General features: G+C 42.9%; 1 protein-coding gene across 1 annotated transcript in view; it reads left to right on the top strand.

Annotated features, from left to right (window-relative positions):
- The first annotated feature begins 18,212 nt into the window (after positions 1–18,212).
- LOC148024615 (phospholipase D alpha 1-like) overlaps positions 18,213–23,750 on the top strand; it is a 10,594-nt gene continuing 5,056 nt past the window's right edge. The window contains exons 1-4 of the mRNA XM_087694246.1: positions 18,213–18,532; positions 19,419–20,361; positions 22,377–22,773; positions 23,064–23,403. Coding sequence (XP_087550372.1) covers positions 18,446–18,532; positions 19,419–20,361; positions 22,377–22,773; positions 23,064–23,403 — 1,767 coding nt within the window. The 5' untranslated portion in view covers positions 18,213–18,445. The remainder of the gene's footprint in view (positions 18,533–19,418; positions 20,362–22,376; positions 22,774–23,063; positions 23,404–23,750) is intronic.

Below are 23,750 nucleotides of genomic sequence, written 5' to 3'. Positions count from 1 at the left end.
GAGAGAAAGAGAGGGAGAGGGAGGGGAAGGAAATGAGAGAGTAAGAGAGAAAGAGAGGGAGAGGGAGAGGGAGAGGGAGAGAAAGAGAAAGAGAGGGAGAAGGAGGGAGAGTGCATTCTCTCTCTCCCTCTCCCTTTTGCTTGTTTAATGTTTAAATCACTTTATTTTTTGCTTGTTTAGGAGAGGAAATGAGAGAGAAAGAGAGCGAGAGGGAGAGGGAGGGGAGGGGAAGGAAATGAGAGAGGGATAGAAAGAGAAAGAGAGGGAGAGTGCATTGTATCTCTCCCTCTCCCTTTTGCTTGGAGGATGTTTAAATCACTTTATTTGTTGCTTGTTTAGGAAATGAGAGAGAAAGAGAGATAGAGAGGGAGAGGGAGAAAAAGAGAAAGAGAGGGAGAGGGAGAGGGAGGGGAAGGAAATGAGAGAGGGAGAGAAAGAGAACGAGAGGGAGAGGGAGAGGGTGAGAGAAAGAGAGAAAGAGAGGGAGAGGGAGAGAGAGGGAGAGAAAGAGAGGGAGAGGGAGGGGAAGGAAATTTAAGATAATAGACTTATTGATAATGGTATGCAATGTGCTTTGCCATGGGCCACGTACATTGGTAACTCTTTAAGATGGCTTAAAAATGGTCAATTCCTTCATGAAGTCCAAGTAGGGGATCTAATTGTGATATGCATAATTCATTGTTTTTGTATTAACTTTATAGGCATGCCAAATTAGAAATCATGCCAACTAGTCAACGGAAGGACTAAAAGAAAATGATACCCTAGCTAATGGTCATTAAGGTACTTCATCAAAATGAACCCAAAAGTATTGTTATAGAAGAAGAAACTCTTAAATTGAGTATAGGATAATTTCTCTCAGGTCTTATGACTATGAGTAGAATTGATTGAAATAAATTTTATTACTATAGTTATAAAATTTCATAGATGGCGCGCATTAATTTTAAAATGGATTACTTATACTCAAAGCCGAGATATAACAAATAATTATCTACCGGGACAAACAAATCCTTGAGCATGATACAAGGCCGAGATATAACATCGGAAAATCTCTCAACTACTATATACAATGCAAGATTTATGGTCAACTTGCAACTTGACGTACATCTCCATAAAGCTATCCATTTAAGCCTCGTTTGCTGTAATGTAGATAAGATGGCAAACGAAGAAGGTCTTATTGTTCAAGACCGCGAGATGTATCTTAATCAGCGTGTCCCATGTCCTTGCTCTCAATGCAAGTTGGCAGTTAGACGAAAACGACGATTGTCTATAGAACACGTACGACGATTTGGCGAGTTTCAATCTGAGATCATTGATCAGGCGATTGCGGATTTTCAGCAAACGGTAATTTGAAGTTAGCATTTTTCATGCATTGTACTCTCAAGCTAATTGAAAACCATACACAATAAGATTGGGTCTTATTGGCAAAATTTCTATCCAGGGGGGTGATGTCTCGACCCAAGGGGGAGTGCACTCTTTGCGGCCAATTAGAAGAGTTCGTGGACGTGCGATGGATGGATTGCAGGAGCCAATTGACCACTCGCAAGGCCCATCTATACCGTCAATGCCAGAGGAGACAGACAACCTTCCCGACCTGCCTACAATCTTGGAGCCTGAGATGGAGGCAATGATCGATGCATTGATTCCCATGGATGTTGAGACATCTGACCCACTTAGAGAGGAAGCATCCATACCATTATATGATGGGTACTACAATAACATCCATGCATGTATCAACGACTGCATATTGTTTCGAGATGAATACGAGACTATGGAGACATGTCCAAAGTGTGGTGCTCACAGGTATCGACAGGATTTGCAAGGGCAAACCATCCCTCAAAAAGTTCTCAGACACTTTCCGCTCATCCCCCGCATAAACCACATGTTTTGCACGTCTGCCATGGCAAGCTTGACAACGTGGCATGTGCAGAATAGGTCCACGGATGGAGTTCAACGAATATCATCAGATTCGCGCGCATGGAGCCACATTGACTCTACCTTCCCAGACTTTGCGTGAGAGCCAAGGAATCTTCGGCTCGGTCTAGCCATGGATGGTGTGAACCCATTCAGTCTGCGCTCGACTTCTTACAGTGTGTGGCCTATAGTGCTTGTCAACTACAACATCCCTCCATGGCTTTCTACGAAGAAAGGACATCTCATCCTTAGCTTGCTCGTCCCGGGCCGCTACAAAGTAAAAAATATCGACGTGTATCTTCGTCCATTAGTCGATGAGCTTAAGATTTTGTGGGAGGAGGGGGTCACGGTGCAAGATATGAGCAGGCGCGATGGTCGGCGGTCAGCCAACATTCGAGCCATTCTCATGTGGACGATGCATGACTTTACGGGATTGGGAGAGTGCTCAGGTGAGCAGACCTTTGTTCTCGCTGGTAATATCTATATTTTATTTCATTCAATCAAGTATTCACTAGGTCGTGGATCGCCTTGCAAGTCTGGTTACCTCAGGTTATCATGCATGTCCATTGTGTGGACCACAGTTAGACTCCCGAAGGTCAGGAACCATGAAGAAGATGGTATATCAAGGACACGCCGCTTTCTTGCCGGAGGATCACGAACTCAGGGAAGGTTTTCTTGGACGGCCTCCAGCACGTATGAATGCTGCAAGCTGGTATGAGCTGAAAATGGTAAACCCGGAATCACATCCAAATGGAATGCGACGGTTCTCAGTTTTCTACGAGTTGCCATATTGGACCCACTTACAGGTCAACCACTTGTTGGATCCCATGCATATTTTCAAAAATGTGAGCAGCTTGCTATGGGACCACATCACAGGAAAGAGAGACACTATAGGGTCACGAATGGATTTAAAGGAGGTAGGTAAGATGGAGGCACTTTGGCCGCAGTCGAGTGCTGAAGGGGGACTGCAGCTTCCTCGTGCTCCCTGGGTTTTGTCTACCAAAGAAGAGCGCATTGTGAAGCAAGTAATCAAGTCTATCCGCACTCCGACGGGTATGATGCGTTCTCTCAGGTCCGCATTTTCTAAAGATGACCAAATGTCTGGGCTAAAATCCCATGATTGGCATAAGATATGTCAGGTTTGTGAACAGAATGGATTTTAATTAGCGTGGACATTTTGAAATTTGAAAAGTGACCATTATTTTTAATGCTTTCTCATTTGTGGCAGTTTGTCCTACCGATCGCGATCGCGGGATGCCTAACTCCAGAAATTCGCGGGGCCATTTACAAGTTGTCGACTTTGGTGCAATGGATCTCACAGAAAGAGATTAAGACGTCCTCTATTGAATCCGCAAGGCGGGGAGCAGTTGAGACGGTCTGTCTCTTTGAGAAATACATGCCCACTAGCATGCTCACGATACAAGTTCACCTTCTTGTGCATCTTGTGGACGAAGTGGAGATTGCTGGACCTGTCCATATGCGATGGATGTTCTTCCTGGAGCGCTTCATGAAAACCCTGAAAGGCTTTGTGCGACAACGAGCTCGTCCAGAAGGTAGCATGGTGGAAGGTTGGTTGGTGTCAGAGGCGTTAGTGCATATCTCACAATGGCTACCAACGGTGGAACCAGACAATGAAATGCTATGGACGCTGAAGGACGATGATAGGCTGACTGGAGATGTGGTGGTTGGAAATGGGGTAGAAAAAAGAATGGATGCCTCAATGGAAGAGAAGATGAATCGCTTTTGTATGTTGCACCATGCCTCCATGGAGACGTGGCTCGCCAAGTACCAGATTGCAAGGCAAGATCGAGAGGAAGCGCGAGCTGAATTCGGACGTAGTACGTGTCACCGACCGATTCGATATCCCGAAGGCATGGAGGAGATGCCACGGTTTATGTCAACACGATGGTTGCATGGAGCCTTGACCGCAGCATCCAGCGAAGGGACAGAGGTCTCAATGGAGGAGTGGGAGTCCTCAAGGGGATGTAGTCCAAAGATAATGAGGGGTTTAGAATGCGTCGTATCTAAATTTGCTTGCTACATCTAATTTGAGTGTTTCAATGTGCAATACAAAATATATAGTGCAGCATGGTCGCGCGGACGGTATTTTCGGGTGGAGCGTATTGACAAAATGCGCTCCACAATGGACTGTGGTGTCATGGCAAGGTTTAAGCAAGAGAGTCGGCGACGAGCAACGGATCCGAACACGGTTGTGGATGAGATGGAGCATTTTGGGAACTTGCAAAGTATTATTACGGTGGATTACCGTAGCTTCTCCATGATACTATTCGATGTGCAGTGGTTCAAAGTGGTACTTGGAGGAGCTGGAGCAACAGTTCGACGAGGTCCATCTGGATTTCTCGAAATAGATTCCGAAAAAAAATGGACGGATTTGCGCGACACCTTTGTGTTGCCGGCCCATTGTGAACAAGTGCAAATAGTCATTTGCTTGCTAATTGTAATACAACATGGTTTATGTCACAATGGTTTGAACTCGCTTTGTAAGTGTTTGTGAACAGGTAATCTTCCATCCAAACCCCCGACAACCTCGATGGTGGTATGTTATACCTTCAACTCCTCGAGGTGCGAGAGTATATGATCAAAGCGATGTTCCAGGCATAGATGAAGAAAATATGCAAATAGAGGGGTCGATATTACAAGGGGTGGAGGCCACCGCAAGCTTGGAGCCCGCATCGGCTAACAATGATGGAAATACAGAAGTCGTAGACTTTTTTGAGAACGAGGCAGACTCGTTCTTTTGTGGTGACATGTCTATCGACCTTCCAGTGTATGCAGAGTTGTGTCAGGAGATTAACATGGGACCATAGAATACTTCATTCTTGGAGAATTGTATTACTCAATTCGTTGTTTAGATCTTCCATAAAGGTAGACAAGATATGCATTTTAAGAGAGATTTTTCAAAAATGATTTATATTAATGTGCTTTGTATAGTTTAAATTGATTATTCTAACATCATTTTTTATCTGTGCAGGTATCGACATTTTCAGGATGAGTCGAGGGATGAGCGATGAGGAGTTTCAGGACATGATGGCACGCATGTCTCCAGATCAACTCGCGAGATTCAGAGAGATGGCAGACCAGGAGCTGTCTTGTTCTTCGTCAGGGCGCTCTGCTAGATTAGCTTCAGCACGATCAGATGCTTCAGCTTCGAGCAGACAATCTCGACGCTCGCGACTTGGGCCAGAGGGAGGGACTACGACTGCAGGAGGATCAGGGGGGTGCTGCTGTGGAGACACTGACGTGGTGTCTCCGTCTCATCGTTCAGCTGGAGCTGCATCATCTCCAGGATTTGTCACACCTGTGGAGACGTCCACTCCAGTTACTCCGACTTTTGCGTAGCCGTCGGCAGATGGCACGCCTTTTGGTGGCACTCCTTTTGGTGGCACCCCCTTTGGTGGCACCCCTTTGAGTGGCACTCTGGGAGAGGGTACCCCCGTCGGTACACCGGATGTACAGGGGTCTCCTGGATATGCCCAGGAGCGTGAACGGAGATGGGAGAGGGCCCATCTTAGGCAGACTCCTAGGGGTTATGGATACCTAGTGGATAGTAGGTCAGGAGCCATCATCATGAATGATGAGGGAAGGAGGGTGATGGCTCGCATGAGGGAGTTGTGCCAACAAGTTTTTCGGCACAACGTCCTGGATCATTGGAGGAACATACTGGAGGGGAGCAAGGACTACATAGTAGCATCCTTGCACGAGGAGTTCCCGGTGCCAGCCGCAGTAGATAGATTCTCTACGGGTTGGATGATAGATTGCATGCGTGCATACATGTCACATAGACGATCCGACGCACGCAAGGCAATCAAGAGTGGGGCTCCAAAGCCCGAGTGGTTAGATGCAGACGACTGGTGCCGACTGAGGGAGGAGGCTACAAATTCGCCAGGACGTTGGAGTCAGCAACGGGAGGCGGCGAGGGCACGAATCGAGGCCAGATCGGTGCATCATCTTGGGAGTGGTGGCCACAGGACATATTTGGAGGACTTTGTAAGTTTCTCTTTTGTTTTGCTTATTTGTTTTTTTGAGATATGTTTTGTACTGACAATCATGTTTCTAACAGTTAGCATTTTGTTTTCTTTGCAGCACTCCATTACAAGTCGCGATCCGCAAGGCCTTGAGACTCGATATGCAGAGAGGCACGGTTTCAGGGCATTGATCGACCGATTGTATAGACGCGGCGGCCCTGTAAGTCACTCATCTTTCTTATTCGTAGTTACCATGAGATATTTGAATGCATTATTGTATGGTGGATTGATATGTTGTTTCTTTTTCTGCAGAATCCGTTTGATGCTCCTTTACAGCGGGACGAGCTTTCGGGGGACGAGGATTTGTAGCTCGCCCTTGGATCCTTAGAGCTCACACACCTTTAGTTTTTAGTCACCTGATCTATGTAGACATTTTCTATGTATTAGTGATATCGTTTCATGATTGTACCAATCGCATTTTATGCGATCATGTATTTATTTCATATATCAGTTTTATGATTTCAGTATACATTCTTTTTGTTTGCAAACGCTTTGTATGCAGCAGTGTAGAAACTATTTTGTATGGCTCTCATACAGCACACAGTGCTATATGTGGCAGGGCAGCTTGCTGCCCTGCCACAATTTTTTTTTTCTCTGTTACCGTCGCTATTTGCGTCGCAAATTTACTGCTCGCGTCGCTATTGGCGTCGCTATGAGCATCGCAAATTCTCTGCAACCGTCGCTACATGCGTCGCTATATACGTCGCTATATAGCGATGATTCTATGGCGACGTCAATAACGACGCTTTTTGCGACGATGGGGACAAATTTTGTTGTTTGTATTTTCGTCGCTTTAAACGTCGCTATAAGGTCTATATCTTGTAGTACAAGATGGTATGTGGGAACTCTAATAGTCACATTGTGTGACTTGCCTTTTCTTATTCTATTCTCATAGAAAGAATAACAATAAAGTAACAATGATGGGCAGCTCTCACTTATAATATACATATGTGTAGGTAGTAAGTACAAGATAAATATAGATGGCTAAGCATAGGCCACCTTTAATCCCAACAGCCTCCCACTTAAAGATGAATTGCATGGTGGGGAGACTTATTCAAGTTGTTGCACCAAACACACATGATACATACAAGGAGAAGCTCACTTAATAACACACAAAGAGAGATGGAGACCAAAATGTTTTCTTGGCTGGTTTCTTCTTCTTTTTCTTTCACACACTTTTCAATGTACACAAAGTATAGATAATATATAACATAAAGGAAAGTGACCTATGAAGTCAAATAGTTCATAATAGACTATACTAATCGACTAGCACTATAACTATGCTAGATGTAGATAGGTGTAACAAGACAAATGTCATAAGTGACGATTAGTGTTTATATAAGAGTTATAATGACTAGCGACGTGTTAAGAATAGACATGCATACCCATCTAGCCAGGCGGTCCATCATCAATGTTTACATGTGTTGAGCTTGCCATCTCAACACTCCCCCTTAAGCTCAACTACATCTTTTCAACTCTAAGTAGCTTCGAAACTTTTGAAGGTTCTCTCCACCTAATGCCTTCATGAAGCTATTTAATATTGTCTACTCATATATATCAAGTTGATCTTACATGCAAGTACCTTCTCTCTCATAAAGCAGTAATGCACTTTAATGTTTTTTTTCCTATTGTAGAATAACACAGGGTTTCTAGCTAATTGTATGCTACTCATGTTTTTACAAAGAATGACAACTTGGCCATCTACCTGCACATCCAAATCACCCAATAACTTCTGCAACCATACCACCTCATATCCTACCATATTAGCACCTATGTACTTAGTCTCTATACTTGATAAAGCAACTATAGTTTGCTTTTTGTTGCTCCACTTAGCTGCTGCACTACCAAGGGAAAATATAAATCCACTCGGTAGATCTTTTATTAGATATGCTATCAGTCCAATTTGTATATGTATATCCAAATACCTACATATCCTTACATGTCTCATAACAAAGTCCATAATGCAAAGTGGACTCCACATATCTCAATATGCATATAACTACATCCAAATGAGCCATTCTAAGCATCTGTATAAACTGATTGACAAGGCCAATAGCATAGCTTAAGTTTGGTTAGTCATGTAGATTAAATCCCTACTCTTCTCCTAAATATAGTAGGGTCTTCTATCTCATCCCTAATATTAGTACTCAACTTCACATTTTGCTCCAATGGCATTGAAAGAGGTTTCTAAGTTGTCATACCATACTCAAATAACATATCCAAGCTATAGTACCTTTGGGACATCCATATATAATCATCACATCTAATCTCCTCAATACCAAGAAAGTACCTCAGCTCACCTAAATCCTTCATCTCAAAAATCATTCTCAAAAGGACTTTAACTTTAGTTATTCCATGATCACTATCACTTGTACTAATCAAGTCATCCACATAGATGACTACAACGACCAAATCTACATATCCCTTTCTCACATAAAGTGAGTGATCATCATTAGAACATAAAAGCCAATGTTGACAATATACTCTCTGATCTTGTCAAACCATGATCTAGGTGCTTGCTTCAGGCCATAAAGTGCCTTCTTTAACTTGCACACATATGTGGGATGCTTTAAATCCTCATAACCTATTGTGTGCTCCATATATACCTCTTCTTGCAATTCAACATGCAAGAATGCATTCTTTACATCCATTTGGCGCAAACTCTAGCATTTGGCTACTGTCAAAGCAATCACACATCTAATAGTTGCCATCCTAGCAATTGGATTGAATGTCTCTTCATAATCTATGCCATTTTTTACATATAGAAGGGTGTCATATAAAGGGGTTACTTACAGATTGAATAGAAAAGGGTTGTATTTTATTCAATAAAAATTTACAGATTAGGATATTTATAAATAGGTCATGAACGCACGTTATATAGAGAATATATATATATAGTGAACCCCCCGAGATTTTAACAAAGTATCTGAATCTACTAGACTTGTGCACCACTAGATTACTCGGTGAAGCCTTTACATTACCAGGTGCTCTCTGTATACCTAGTGTCCTGACTAAAGGAATACCAAGCTCATTATCCAAACTCTATGAACCACTGGAATCTTCATCAAACTCCAAATGACTAGTTGATGTATCATTACCATCTAACACTTTCTTCTTCTCTTTGTCTTTACTTACAATACTAGTAGATGCATTTGAAGATGTGGGATTACTCCTTAGTCTCCCAAACCAAGGACTAATGTTGCATAATAAATAAATGCTCATTTTTCTTCATTTTGTCATGAGAAAAAAATGCGTAGTTTTCTTCTTGCAATTTATCACTACGTATGTCATTCTTCTTAGCATAATATATGACTTGTTTTGCCACAGTAGTGACAAATAATACAAGAATTGCTAGAATGTATGTTTTGCCATCCATCTCTTCCTCTAGAGCTCCCTTGCCTCCTATAAAGTTGCTAGTCTCTTGAAACATGCATATCACCACATTATCGATTTAACCTATTTTGCTAGTTTATCACCTGCACATCCTATACCATGACCTCTTGAAGAGGACTTGCCACATCTCCTTTCTGAACTGGAGTAGAATACTTGGACTTGTTCAAATGATTCACCTTGCATGTTGATCTCTTTAGTGATCATAAGAGAGACCAACTCATCAAAATATGAAAATGGCTTTTGTACATACACAGAAGTAATAAACAATTTTCAATCCTTTTCATTATTAAGCCCACTCAAAGTAGATAATATCAAATCATCATCCTCACACATTGGATCAATACATGCTAAGATATCTACAATGCTTCTCACCTTCAAAACATACTCATTTGCAGACATCTTTCCTTTCTTCAAGATATTCAACTCTCGCTTGAGTTGAATCTTTCATGCTAAGGCATCTACAATGCCTCTTACCTTCAAAACAAGCTTACTTGCAAATATATTTCCTTTCTTCAAGGTATTCAACTCTTAATTGAGTTGAATCTTTCGTGTCTTTATATTTACTGAAAACATATTCTCGAAGATTGTCCAAGATGTACGTGAAGTTTCTACATTTCTAAAATGCCCCAGCATAGTGTTATCAATGACTACAAATAGCCAATATATTATTTTTTTGTCTTTTGCATTCCATTCTTTCCACGCCTTTAATTTTTTTGCAATCATAGGATTGCTTAGCTTTGGTTCCTTTTCTTCACGTGAAACAAACTCGAAGAGGCATTTTCCAATAAGCAAGTTTGTCATACAAAACTTCCATGACGGGTAGTTGTCCTTATCCACCTTCTTAATGATGGGGTTTCCACTATTCTCTACCATTATCACAAAATTTATACAAAACAACAAGCCAATCTTTTGTAATCTTTTACAACAATACACCAAGCAATCTTTTTTAGTGATTACTCAGTACATATAATATGTAGCCTGTTTATAGATAAAACTTATGTTTGCTTCTTGGAAAAAACCTCAAAACCTATAGATTCAAAATTTGTAACCTATGGACCAACTTTTGGTTGATAGAACCGAAATTGTAGTATATCTTGAAATTGTTGTCCACATTCTTACGAGTCTAAAATGGGACCTAAAATGGCCCCAAATGGTAAAAAAATGTAACAGAAAGCCTAAAAGGTTGAACTACAGAATATATAGTGCTTTGCTTGCACACCAGATCTTGCAGCAATTTGATATTTTTGCTTTGCCCTACTTATGGTATCTCCACAAGCATTATCTAAGTGAAAGAGTGGGAGAATGGGAGAGCTTATTACCCATTACTTGCTTTCTCAAATCCTTGTTTCTTTTCCTTCACTTTAGCCTCCAAAACCAACCTCTTTCATTGGTGTAGCTCTGGTACCATAGCACGAATCATGTGGTGGGGAGGATTTACTTAAGCTTTTGTGCTGAATACACACAATACACATAAGGAGAAGCTCGCTCAACGATAGTACACAAAGAGAGATGGAGATCAAAAGGTTTTCTTGTTGGTTTCTTCTTCTTCTTTCATATACATGCTTTAATGTACGTAAAGTATAGATAAGATACAATATAAAAGAAAGTGTCATACTAAGTCAAATAGGGCATCATAAACTATACTAACCAACTAGCGCTATAACTATGTCAACTGTAAATAGGTACAATAAACCAAATGTAAGAAGTGATAAGTTAGTGGTCATGTAAGAGTCATAGTGACCACTGATGTGCTAAGTGTAGACAAGCGGACCCATCTAACCAAGCAGTTCATCATCAATGTCTGCACATGTTGAGCTTGCCATCTCAACAAAAAGGGCTTACCTATAAGAAGTTGGAAATAGTTAAAATGTTGATAATATGCCATGTCACACTGACATTGGTATATAAGGAGATAAGTTGTAATTTTTCATATCTTTTGATAAATCAATACATTTACAATCTTTCTCTCCCTTCTTGCTCTAAGCTTCCATGGCTTCTTCATCTTTCCTGTCTTTCTCTCTCCAATTCTAGTCTTTCTCTCTCCTCGTCACTCTTATTCTCTCTCTCCCTGCAGTCTTTCTCTCTCCTCTGTAGTCTTTCTCTCTCCTCTTTCTCTCTCCCTGGTTCTCTATCTGACAAGTGGTATCAGAGCCTAGTTTTCAGATCCTTCCTTTCTCTCTCCTTCTTTACATTTAGTTCCTTGTCAGTTTCAGGAAACCTTATTGTGCACAGGTACAGCATTGAAGAACTACAGCAGTCAAGAAGTACTAGACATGGCAGCTTTCTTGGACCACACAAGCTATGTCAGGAGGTTTGATCAAATTTGAAGGCATGGAGACAAAATGGCAGCTCATTTTCCAACTTTGAGGTGAAATTTTAGGGTTCTTTTTGGGAAAAATCTACACAGGAGTTAAGGGAGAGTTAAAACCACTGCTACTTTTCAAATAGAAGTCTTCTTCTACCTCCTTCAAGCTTTCTTGAGAGCTCCCATGGAGACAAAATGGCAGCTCGTTTTCCAACTTTGAGGTGAAATTTTAGGGTTCTTTTTGGGAAAAATCTACACAGGAGTTAAGGGAGAGTTAAAACCACTGCTACTTTTCAAATAGAAGTCTTCTTCTACCTCCTTCAAGCTTTCTTGAGAGCTTCCATGGAGGACCTCTTGCTTCTATCTTTCTTCTTCTTCTTCTGCTTCTTCTTCTTCTTCTTCTTCTTCTTCTTCTTCTGGTTCGTCCTCCTCGAGGTCATCGTCATCCCAATCCATCTGCTTCAATCTTGCACCTACCGCCATCGATGATTCGTCATCGAAGCTGGCTTTGGCGGGGGAGTACTCACCGGATCCCCTGCTGCGGTGCCGTTTCTTTGTTTCGAGGCAGAAGGCTTCCTGCTCGAGCTTGGAGTCCACCATGGAAGCTGCAGGGGCGGCGGGAGCAGGTGTAGGAGCCGCGGGATGAGGATTCTTGGAGGAAGCCTTGGCGCTCATCTTGAGCATTGCTGAATTCAAACACAACATTGAGAGTGTATTTATTCCAGGGCCTAAAACCCCAACAATGGCAAAGCCATGCTGCCTACTGTTCCTCTCGAATCCAGCACCTCTCTGTCCATTTGGTGAATTTCCTTCTGCGGCTGTTGGTGGGCTATCAGTAACCTCTTGAACAGGCATCTTATAACGACACAAAGGACACAACCTGTGCAATGCCAACCATGGTAATATGCAATCAGAATGATACAGATGTTTACAAGGCATCTCTCTTATCTTCCCTCCGAGCTTAAAAGCTTCCTTGCAAACTGCACAGTGAAGTTCATCCACGTTCGTCAAAGAATTGATTTCTACCCGATAATTTCCTGGAGTGCCTTATTGTTTCTGCATTGGATTTGAAGCTACCTTGTTTCTCTGAAAAATCTTGCATCAAGTTTTCTTCCAAGTTCTCACCATCATGAAAGCCAGCACCAACCTCCTTGCCATCATCTTCATCTGGCAATCCAAATGGTTCTGTCCCAACAACAGATAGCAAATGGTCCATATCATTCCAGTCTCCAGCGTAGTAGTGTACATCAGGAGAGAGTTGTTTTACTTTTGTTGGTTTCTGTCCAGAGTCATTAAGAGACTGTCGTGACCAGGCCATGTCAAGGTTGGCAGACACATTTGGAATTGTAAGACTCCTGAGCATTTCCACATTGAAATCTTGAAAATGCACAGTTGAAGCCCCCTTAAGGCAAGCATAGATGCCTGGCAGGCCGTGTATTGCTGGCATCATCTTCACCGGCTTCACCAGTTCGGACACAAGATATCTTTGTCGACATTACCCTTGGCTGGTCTGGAATCCAAAGCCTCTGCTGAGCAAGAGTGAGGCTTAACTTTCACAGAAGGAACATGAACTTTGGCGGACCCATCTTTACATTGCGACTCCATCAGTCCCAGATGTCAAGCTACAGTCACAATAAGAGTTATACTGGCATCATGAAGCTGCACTGCACAACACGATAACCATTGAATGGAAAGTACATTGTTGAATTCCTGCAATCAAGCCATGTCTGATTGCAATACGATATGCCAATGGGAGGTTCGAAGGCCATGACCTTGGAGGCCATTTAGCATTCATGATTCAAGTATTGGCCGGAAGAGTCTATGTGCAGGCCTGCCTAAGGTCCTACCACAGAGCCATGGATTCCAGGGTGGTCAAACCATAATTACACCTGCAAGAAAGTTGCCGCAACTGGCCTGCTGAGAAGATCTGATTGTCTCCTGGCTCACTGGAGGTCCAGATTCATACATTGCATTAGCATCATCAATGATATCTGGAACTGTGCTTTCTCTAGAAATATGACTGCCAGGATAAACTTCAGCAGATTTCACTTGAGGACTATTCCTTGACAGTTTATTGAGGTTTCAAACCCTAGCATTGACAGTTTTGGACAGCACTAAAATTGTTCAAAAATTTTGAAGAATTTCATGGGGTTTTTTTTCTCTTCAACACTTCCTGAATGTTCTTAGCATCAATGACCGACAACATTTGAAGGTTCTTCCCCAACATTGAAGAGATTGAACCATTTCTTGAAGGCTCAGCAATGATCTATTTGAAGAATCTTGTGCCACTTGACTCCTCGTCATCAACCTATTGCCTATGGAAGACCGATGGAGCATTCTCAAGGGTATAATGCTTTGGGGATGCAATCTTGTAATGCCATATTCATGGAATGCTTTCTCCTACTCAATTGAGTGTATAGGTATTGGGTATTGACTCAAGTTGGATAAGAAGTACTCAAAACACTTGGAACAGGGCCAAAACAGGGTGCAGTCCAAACATGGACAGATTTGGGAAAGTTGCTACAGAAATTAGTAGCATCATTCTAACGACAAAGGAACAATTGGAAGTGATACTAGACATCATAAGCTTCGAGTGGAGCCATCAAACGTCTCTTTTGGACACATATTTCTCGAGCTAGAGCCTCTTTGGTACCGGCAGTTCACTAGCAATTTACTGTGGACAGTTCTGGAAATTCTTAAACAGAGAGGGGTATTGCTACTCCTAAATTCAAACCAGGATTTCTAATTGATACTAGACATCCTAACCTTCGAGTCAAGCTATCATACACCTTATTTGGACTTCTATTTTTCAAGGACCAACATATCTCTTCAACTTGACTGCAATGGCAGCTGAGAACAATAGCTCCAGCTCTAGTGAACAACGTTGGCTTCAAATACAGGCTGAAATGGACAAACTTGGACAAGGTTGGCTTCAAACATAGGCGAATATTGATAAACTTGGACAAGGTTGGCTTCAAACACATGCTAAAATGGACAAACTTGGACAAGGTTGGCTTTAAACAAAAGCTAATATTGACAAACTTGTAGTTTCTACTGAACAGTGTATTGCTCTTACAAATGCACTTATAAAAAAAATAGCAAGACCTGAATCAAATGCTTATGTTCATGGCCAGCATCTATATGCTGATGGTACACTTGGATCAAATGCTTATGCTTATGGACAACATGTATATGCTGATGGTACACACTATGATCTACATGCATCTTATGAATATGAACAGCAACAACATGCAAATGAGTATGAGCAGTATGCAAGTACATCTGGACAGCATGTTAATGCTTATAAATATGATATACCATATCATAATACAGAGTATCATTCCATTGAACCTTGGCAGCAGAATGGTTATTATGGTCAACATGCTTATGCTTATGAGCATCCATCTCTTCAGCAAAATAGTTCTTATGGATGTGACAGAAATGGTTATGCTTATCAGTACACTTCTAGCTTTGATCAATAGCAAGCAAGTGATTATGACCAATGATGTGGGACTAATGATCAAAGGCAGCATGCTTATGAATGTGAGCAGCAAACATCAGTGGAAGCAACTGCATATGCTCAACCTAACTGTCCCTTTGATGTGCAGCAGGGCTATTATCACCATATGCAGTATGAACAGCATGAGCAATATGGTTATGAGTATGGACAGCCATCTGTTGTACATGATGAGCATGGACAACTATCTGTTGTACATGATGAGCATGGACAGCCATCTGTTGTACATGTTGAGCATGGACAGCCATCTGTTATACATGAACAGCAAGATGATTATGAGCAGCATGTCAAAACTATTATAGAGCTGACCAATGGTGATAAACAGGTGTGTAAATTGCTATCTAAAGCTAAACGTGTTAGACACCTTACTAGTGATACAATACGGGAACTGCATGCTGCGGGCTTATGCTATCGTTGTGCTAAGCCACTATCTTGTAATCACCAAGCCACATGTAGGGCAAAGTCTGCCAAAATAATCTTGCTATTTGAATATTATGATGTAAATGATGGAGAACATCTTGTTGAAGACCATTCTGGTATGAGTCCACAACAAGAAGTTCAACAACAAGAAGTTTAGTTCAAGAAGGCAGATTATGGACAACATGTGGATTTGGAGGACCATCATGCAATGGAGACTTCGTTAGTGAGTATTATCATGATGATCATATTTCCAGCAGTATTTGATTTCGATCTTATGAAAGTTGATCCAATGCATGGCAAAGATACAACTTTTCCTTTTGATCCGGGAGGCTACAGGCTGATTTTGATCCCCTATATAGATTAGTACTACTATTGAGTATTAGGTAATCTTTTCCTTTATCCCTTGTAATGCTGTACAGAGTAGTACTCTGTTCTATCCATCTCCTCTTTAGCTTGTTTCTAGGTTTCTTTTTTAGGACAAAAACTTTTGGGAAGGGATGGATTGTAAGAAGTTGGAAATAGTTAAAATGTTGATAATATGCCATGTCACACTGACATTGGTATATAAGGAGATAAGTTGTAATTTTTCATATCTTTTGACAAATCAATACATTTACAATCTTTCTCTCCCTTCTTGCTCTAAGCTTCCATGGCTTCTTCATCTTTCCTGTCTTTCTCTCTCCAATTCTAGTCATTCTCTCTCTCCTCGTCACTCTTATTCTCTCTCTCCCTGCAGTCTTTCTCTCTCCTCTGCAGTCTTTCTCTCTCCTCTTTCTCTCTCCCTGGTTCTCTCTCTGACATTACCTTGAGGCTCGAAGATGCACACATGCTCTCACTTGTTCTCCTTCACAATCTTTTTCTTCTTTTTGATGCTTTCTTTGGTCATACTCTCCTTTAACCATAAATAAAAAGAATCGAGAAGTAAAAGAAGAAACTAAAGATGCATAAAAATAGAGAAAAGAAAGGCACTTACCTTGACATATTGTGCATTTGGGTATCAAATAATACGACACGATACAAAAATGAGCATGGGGGTAGGTATTTTTTTAAATAACACTAGTTTTTAAAGTAGGTTACTATACATGCCAATATATGCGCTTGTATGTATGCTAGTATATACACTGGTATTTAGTGATAAAATTGGGATCAAAATATTGGTTGGAATGTGTATTTCTAATTTTTTGAATTATTACCGATGGTTATTTTGATGATTGTATCGATGATTATGCCATAGCATATACTGAGGTTGAGAAATTTTTTGAAAAGACATTAGAAAGTGGTATCGATATTCCCCAGTCCCTTGTAGTATAAGCATATAAAGCAATGGAGGGCCCATAATATATCCAACCATTGTCGCATGAAAGGATAGTAGCTTCACGCAAATTTTAGTTATGGCCATGCCTAATCAAAGAAATCGTGCTTTATATAAATTTTGAATATATATTAAAGATCCCAATATGACATCATGGATTATAGTTATAGATGCTTGTGACTCCATATAATCGGAGAAAACTCACTTTAGAAAGAAAAAATCATTTTGTTATTTTATTGCTAGTCCCCCCTTTATATACAAAAACTCAATTTACATAAGCCATATGAAAATATGGCATACACTTTAACATGCCTTCACCCCCATCAAGCCAAGCTCTTGACCATAGCAGTTTGCAAAACTGCATGATGATCCTCATCTTCATCTTCCTCAAAGCCACCCATGAGCACTAAGATTTGATAGTATTATGGTCATGCATGTCAAGGTGTGAAATCTTCCATTTAGGTTAAATGACTCATGGTACAAAGTATACTCAACTTTATATAGTGCTCCTTAGGAAGGGCTTAGGTTGCAAAGTATAATGTATCTATTAGTAGTATCATACAAATGTGTTACTTGGGTGTGCAAGGGAATGTTGCACATGGGTTAGTTCTTCTCCAATATAGAATCTTCAATACTGACATATGCCTTTTAACTTGTTGATGTTTGTACAATCTCATGAAGATTTACTCATGTGGTGGATGGATGTGTTTGGAGCACATTGCTGACCCTCAACATGGGTTAATGGTGAGATCCATAATGTCTCGAACAACACTTTTGTGCTACTCTTATGCTTACTACTCTTGTAAGGGAACCCATGAAAATAGCATAACACACATACACACGCACACACACACACATCTAGCTAGCTAATCATGTACGTGCGAGTTTGAGATTATAAATTTAGAGAGAAGATGAGCTTGGTAAGAGAGAGAAATAAGTATGACTCTTGCCACGCATGAAGTGTGGTTAAGGGTACGAAATGTGACTCTAGCCACACGCATGAAGTGTCGCTGACGGTAGGTAATCTTTACTATTAGTTAAGGGGAGGGGAGGTTGGGGGCAGGTGTCACGTGGCAGCCCCCAACCTCCCCACAAAGAAACGCCGGGGTGGGTGCCACGTGTCCAGCACCCGCCCTCACCGCAAAAATCACGCCCTTCGCGCCGGGCGAGTGTAGGCGCGGAGCGCCTAGTGTTACATGAAGTGCAGCTTAGGGCGGGATACGCACTCCGTTTTGCCACGTCGACGTGAAGCAGCAGCGTCGGTGTGTACTGGCTGCTTCATTATTGAGCCTGGATCCTCCACATCGACTTTCATTGTTTCCTTTTCGTTGTGTGAAAGGACTGGCCCGGGGCGAGCTGGGCCAACCACCCTTGGATACCCCCTGTCGGTCGTGGTCTGCGAGCTCAACTCTCTCTCTCTCTCTCTCTCTCTCTCTCTCGATCCAGAGAACCCACAAATTCTGAGCTTCTTGTCCCCTTGGTGGCGATCTCCGAGCTCGAATCAACAGCTGCGCGCAGCAGCAACAAGCAATCAATCAAGCATGGCACTTCATCTTCTGCACGGGACGTTCCATGTAACCATCATGGAGGCGACGCACGCGAGGGACGGAGAGAGCCTACTGAACAAGGTGAGAGGAGCATATGTATATATATGTATATATCGAGCAATCATGCACCTTTGCGGGCTAATCTATGCAGAAACCATGGCTTCTTGCGCTCTGGCGCTGTGAACACACCTGACTCTCAAAATTCTCTGAGCACGGTCAAAAGTTTGTTGTGGTTGCAAGAGTCCTCAACAAGATGTTTTAGTCATTTGCCGTACGGAAAAACTCTAATGTTATTCTCATGTAGTAACAAATCAAGACAGTGAGCTCCTCGAAGGGAGCCAGCCAGCTGCAATAGAAGTTGGGGGTGGCAGCCATTCGACCATGCGGTAGTCAGCATGGAGCCCCTCCAAGGGAGCCACCAGCATGTTGTGATCAGTCCAAGTTGTGATACTTGTATATATCATAATAGAGCCACCAGCATGGAGCTCCTCCAAGGGAGCCACCAGCATGTTGTGATCAATCCAAGTTGTGATACTTGTATATATCATAATAAGTTCTTTACATTGTCCCATGTGAGAAAAGGGGCTCTCTTCCCTTGTTTTTCTCTAGTGTTCAATATCATGAGCTTATGCTAGGGAGGTACCGCATATGTAGCTCGGTAATATGGTTGAGAGCAAGGGATGTGGGAGGGGCTCTTTTCCCTTGTTTTTCCCTTTACTGTTAGAGATGATTAGCTTCTGCAATGCCCCCAACTGCACCTAGATAGGTATGCAGTCCAAAACCTTGCAACAGCTCATGATATTGGAGTGATTGACAATGTGAAAATCAAAGTGGGGGTTGGTCTGAAACTTCTTGTATATGTGTGTTAGAAGCATGTTGTGATTGATCCATCAAAGCATGTTGTAATTGATCCACATGTGTGTGTGTATGTGATATCACATGTGTGCGCGCGCGCGCGCGGTCTCAGGTGGTGGAGGGAGTGGAGGATTTGCTGCACGTAGGGAGGGGCAGCAAGGACATGTACACGGAGGTCTCCATGGACGACGCCCGGGTGGGGCGGACGCGGATGATAGGCAACCAAGGGCGGAACCCGCCCGTGCACGTGTGGAACGAGTCCTTCCACGTGTACTGCGCCTACAACGCGGCCTACGTGGCGATCAGCGTCAAGGACGACGACACCATCGGGGCGGATGTGGTGGGCCAGGCCAAGGTGCCTGTGACGGATATCCTGGACGGCAAAGAGATCGACGGCTGGTACGACCTGGCGCCGGGCGGCGGAGGGCGCCACGCGGCGCGCATCCACGTCCGCATGCAGTACTTCGACATATCGACGGACCCCTTCTACGGCCGCGGGGTGGTGGACCACAAGTACCCGGGCGTGCCCTACACCTTCTTCCGCCAGTACAAGGGCTGCAAGCTCACCCTGTACCAGGACTCGCACGTGCCGGAGGGCTTCTGCCCCGAGATTTTCCTCTCCGGCGGCCGCCCGCACGTGCCCGCCCGCTGCTGGGCGGACATTTATACCGCCCTCCGCGGCGCCCGCCACCTCATCTACATCGCCGGCTGGTCCGTCTACACCAAGATCCGCCTCGTCCGCGACCGCCACGTGCCGGTGGACGACGCCGCGTTCGAGCTCACGCTGGGGGAGCTCCTCAAGCAGAAGGCCGCCGAGGGCGTCCGCGTCAACCTGCTCGTGTGGGACGACCGGACATCTGTCGGTGTCCTGAAGAAGGACGGGCTCATGGCCACCCACGACGAGGACACGGAGGAGTATTTCAAAGACAGTGAGGTGAACTGTGTGTTGTGTGGGAGGAACCCTGACAATGGCTTGAGCGTTATCCAATCCATTGAAGTGAGCACCATGTTCACACATCATCAAAAGATTGTTGTGGTAGACGCCCCCCTTCCATGTAAGTTCCTCTACCTTTCATCCCCTTTCATAATTCATTCTCCCTTGTGCTCCTACTGTAAGAAGTATAGCATAGGTATGACTAAATTCCTTAGCTTTGGTCTTACGTATTCAAAACTTTCTAGACTAATAATAACCTTGACTTCTATATACCATGTAGGATTAACCCTTTAATTCGGGTTTTGCAATTCCTTTCGTGTCCATACTTTTGATCTAGCTTCTAGGATATTGTTTCTTTAAGAGCATAGGTGCATGTGGGCTCTTGTTCAAGCCACATGGCATGAATATAAGAATGCTTGACTTGTCATGGTGTTGTAGATAGCTCTACTTTGATATATTCTTCTCTTAGCATTATATATAAAAGTTTTCCTAGGCGGACTTTTTTAAACTTGTCAAGCGAAGACTTCAAATCTATTAAGAGATTGTTTTATTTATTAGGTCTCCTAATATAGTTGCTTCAATGTGTATGTCATACATTTCTCTTCCCTTTTGAAGCCTCCACACCTCATGGGAAGCTTGGAAATGTAAACTACTTGAATAGTTGTAAGATGTTGTTACTTCAATCAAAGAATTGATATACGTGTAGAATGGTTGTAACTTATCAATCGCAATCATTCATTTCGTTATAATGCCCTTTGTCTATCAGTAGTCTAATCTTGAAAATGTTTGGAGATTCAAATGTAGGTCACTTTCTCAAAGATAAGGAAATGTAATCCATTCTATGTGCACAACACCAATATCTAATGCACAACCCCATGCATTGAACCTCTAATAGATTGATAGGAGTCCTCCATTGTTCTCTTTCTCTAAAAAAGATGCTTAGGGTGTGCTACATAAAGTTTTCCTCTAGTTGCCTCATTAGGAGCATCCCGAGTAGTTGGAGATCAATGTATGTTGTGTATGGTTGTTTGTGGGATTGAGCCTAGATTAGGTGGCTCCTAGGGGATCTCACCTTTTGATGAGCTTAGTAAGGGACAAAATAATGGACTTTTTTTTGGAAACATTTCCTCTAACATATCATCATTGCTAAATTGTTTCTTTCCACCATTACTCACATGATTGATATCAATGTGAACACTCTATTAGGCCTAACAAAATGAAAAGCTTTTATAAAAAGGTAGAAAAGAGTCAGCAACGCAATTCCATGATATAAATATCCTTCTTGAAAAGGTAATATGATTCTACAAGTTGTATAGTACACTTTTTATTATAGCTTTATGGTACTAAAAAAGTAGAGCCAAGGAAACATGGAGACCCCACTCCTTTATTTATGTAAAGTCCTCAAATATGAGGGTTTGCCTCATTTTCTTCTTATTTCTTGCGAGTATATACACATTGTGGTTGTAGACATTTACCTTTCTTCAATCATTTTATATATGCTTACGTCTCATTTTTGTTTTGTTTAACCCTTTAATATTTTAACCTCTTTTTACTTTTCAAGTAGTAAAGTTTACGTCAATTTACTTCTCATTTTGCACTTTGGAAGCTTTTGCTTGCATCATTTGAAGCTACTAAATGCACACACACACACACACACACTCTCTCTCTCTCTCTCTCTCTCTCTCTAAATATAGAGTTGAGTCCCTAGTGGTGAGCCACTTATTTTATCAACTTGTTGACTTTGGTTCAAATCTCATCTTTTATTATTCTTATATTATGTGATTGTGTGGATATCTATACTATTAGTTAACGAGAGGTGGGGATGGGTGCCACGTGGAAGCCTCCCACCTCCCCCACAAGAAAAAAAAGAGAACACGGGGGCGGGGGCGGGTGCCACGCATCCAGCACCCACCCCCACCCCCACCCACAAAAATCGTGCCTTAAGCAAGTGACGTGAGCTACACTTGCTCTCTCTCTCTCTCTCCCCCCAAACTTCCTTTCCACCTTTCACCCTTTCAGTAGTCTTGTTTAGTAATGCTTAATTGCCTTGATTGGGAAACATGATTGTGTTTGTACGTGAGAAAGATGGATGTAGTTGAAACTTTGTTTAAGGTGGTTGTGATATTAAATGGGCAGGCAGCACAAGCTCAGGTAGTCATGGCGGGGAAGGAGAAGAGAAGCGGCGGATAGTGAGTTTCATTGGGGGGATAGACTTGTGCGATGGGCGGTACGACACGCAGTTCCACTCGCTGTTCCGGACGTTGGATGGGGTGCATAAGGACGACTTCCACCAGCCCAACTTCGAGGAGGGGAGCATAGAGAAGGGGGGCCCGAGGGAGCCCTGGCACGACGTGCACTGCCGCATCGAGGGCCAGGCCGCCTGGGACGTCCTCCACAACTTCGAGCAGCGCTGGCAGAAGCAAGCCCCCCGCGACAAGCTCTTCGACATCCCGCACGACCTCCCTGCCCTCATCCCCCCCTCCCCCGTCACCTACACCCACGACCACTCCACCTGGCACGTCCAGGTTTTCAGGTCCCACTACCTCATCACCTCTCTCCTTCTCTCTCTCTTCCCGGTTGGCTTGGAGTTTATTCCATGATGATGTGAGAAAATATTATATTGTTCGGCTCCTGCAAAACAATCAAAGTGCACCCTATTGGCATGCGGCATTGGCCATGGGGAGTATCGGTCTGAGTAAGCGAGTGAGAGTGAATTGTATATATATATATATATGCGTGTGTGTGTGTGTGTGTCTATGTGCTCATCCATTGCTGATCGGAAATCAATATGTGAGATGTATGAGATGTATGGCATGGATGCAGGTCGATAGACGCAGGGGCGGCGGAGGGGCTACCAGAGGAGCCGGAGGCGGCGGCGAGGGCGGGGCTGGTGAGCGGGAAGGAGAGTGTGATAGACAGGAGCATACAGGACGCCTACATCCATGCCATCCGGCGGGCCAAGAACTTCATCTACATCGAGAACCAGTACTTCCTGGGCAGCTGCGCCAGCTGGGACGACGACCGGGATGCCGGCTGCTCCCATCTCATCCCGGTGGAGCTGGCCCTCAAGATCGCCAGCAAGATCGATGCCGGCGAGCGCTTCTGCGTCTACATCGTCGTCCCCATGTGGCCCGAGGGCGTCCCCGAGAGCGGATCCGTCCAGGCTAGTTATACCATCATCACCCTCGTTACTACTCGTACTCTCATGTTTTTAATGCTTTTTTTCTTTTCTTTTTGGTAATGCGCAGATTGATATTAAAACAAACGAAGTAAATACATACAGTATCACTCGATGCCACCTGGCATTAAGCCATCCTTTGTTCAATTTCTTAATAAACAGTCTGAAAATCCAGTGCTTATCTTTTAATACATCCAACATAAAGACAATCTCAGCTTTCAATTCAAGTATAGCTTCATCCAGTTTCTCCAACCCAATTAAAAACTTATTCATGATATACCAAATGAACTTGATTGCAACCTTAGCCAGCAGCACGGTCAACCTCCACGTAT

This window comes from Lygodium microphyllum, chromosome 15 (assembly GCF_053477565.2).
Source record: "Lygodium microphyllum isolate KBCC chromosome 15, Lygodium_microphyllum_v1.1.10, whole genome shotgun sequence".
In the NCBI taxonomy this organism is placed as follows: Eukaryota; Viridiplantae; Streptophyta; class Polypodiopsida; order Schizaeales; family Lygodiaceae; genus Lygodium; species Lygodium microphyllum.
The sequence above is the reverse complement of the archived record's forward strand: the minus strand, read 5'-3'. Positions and strand labels throughout refer to the sequence as shown.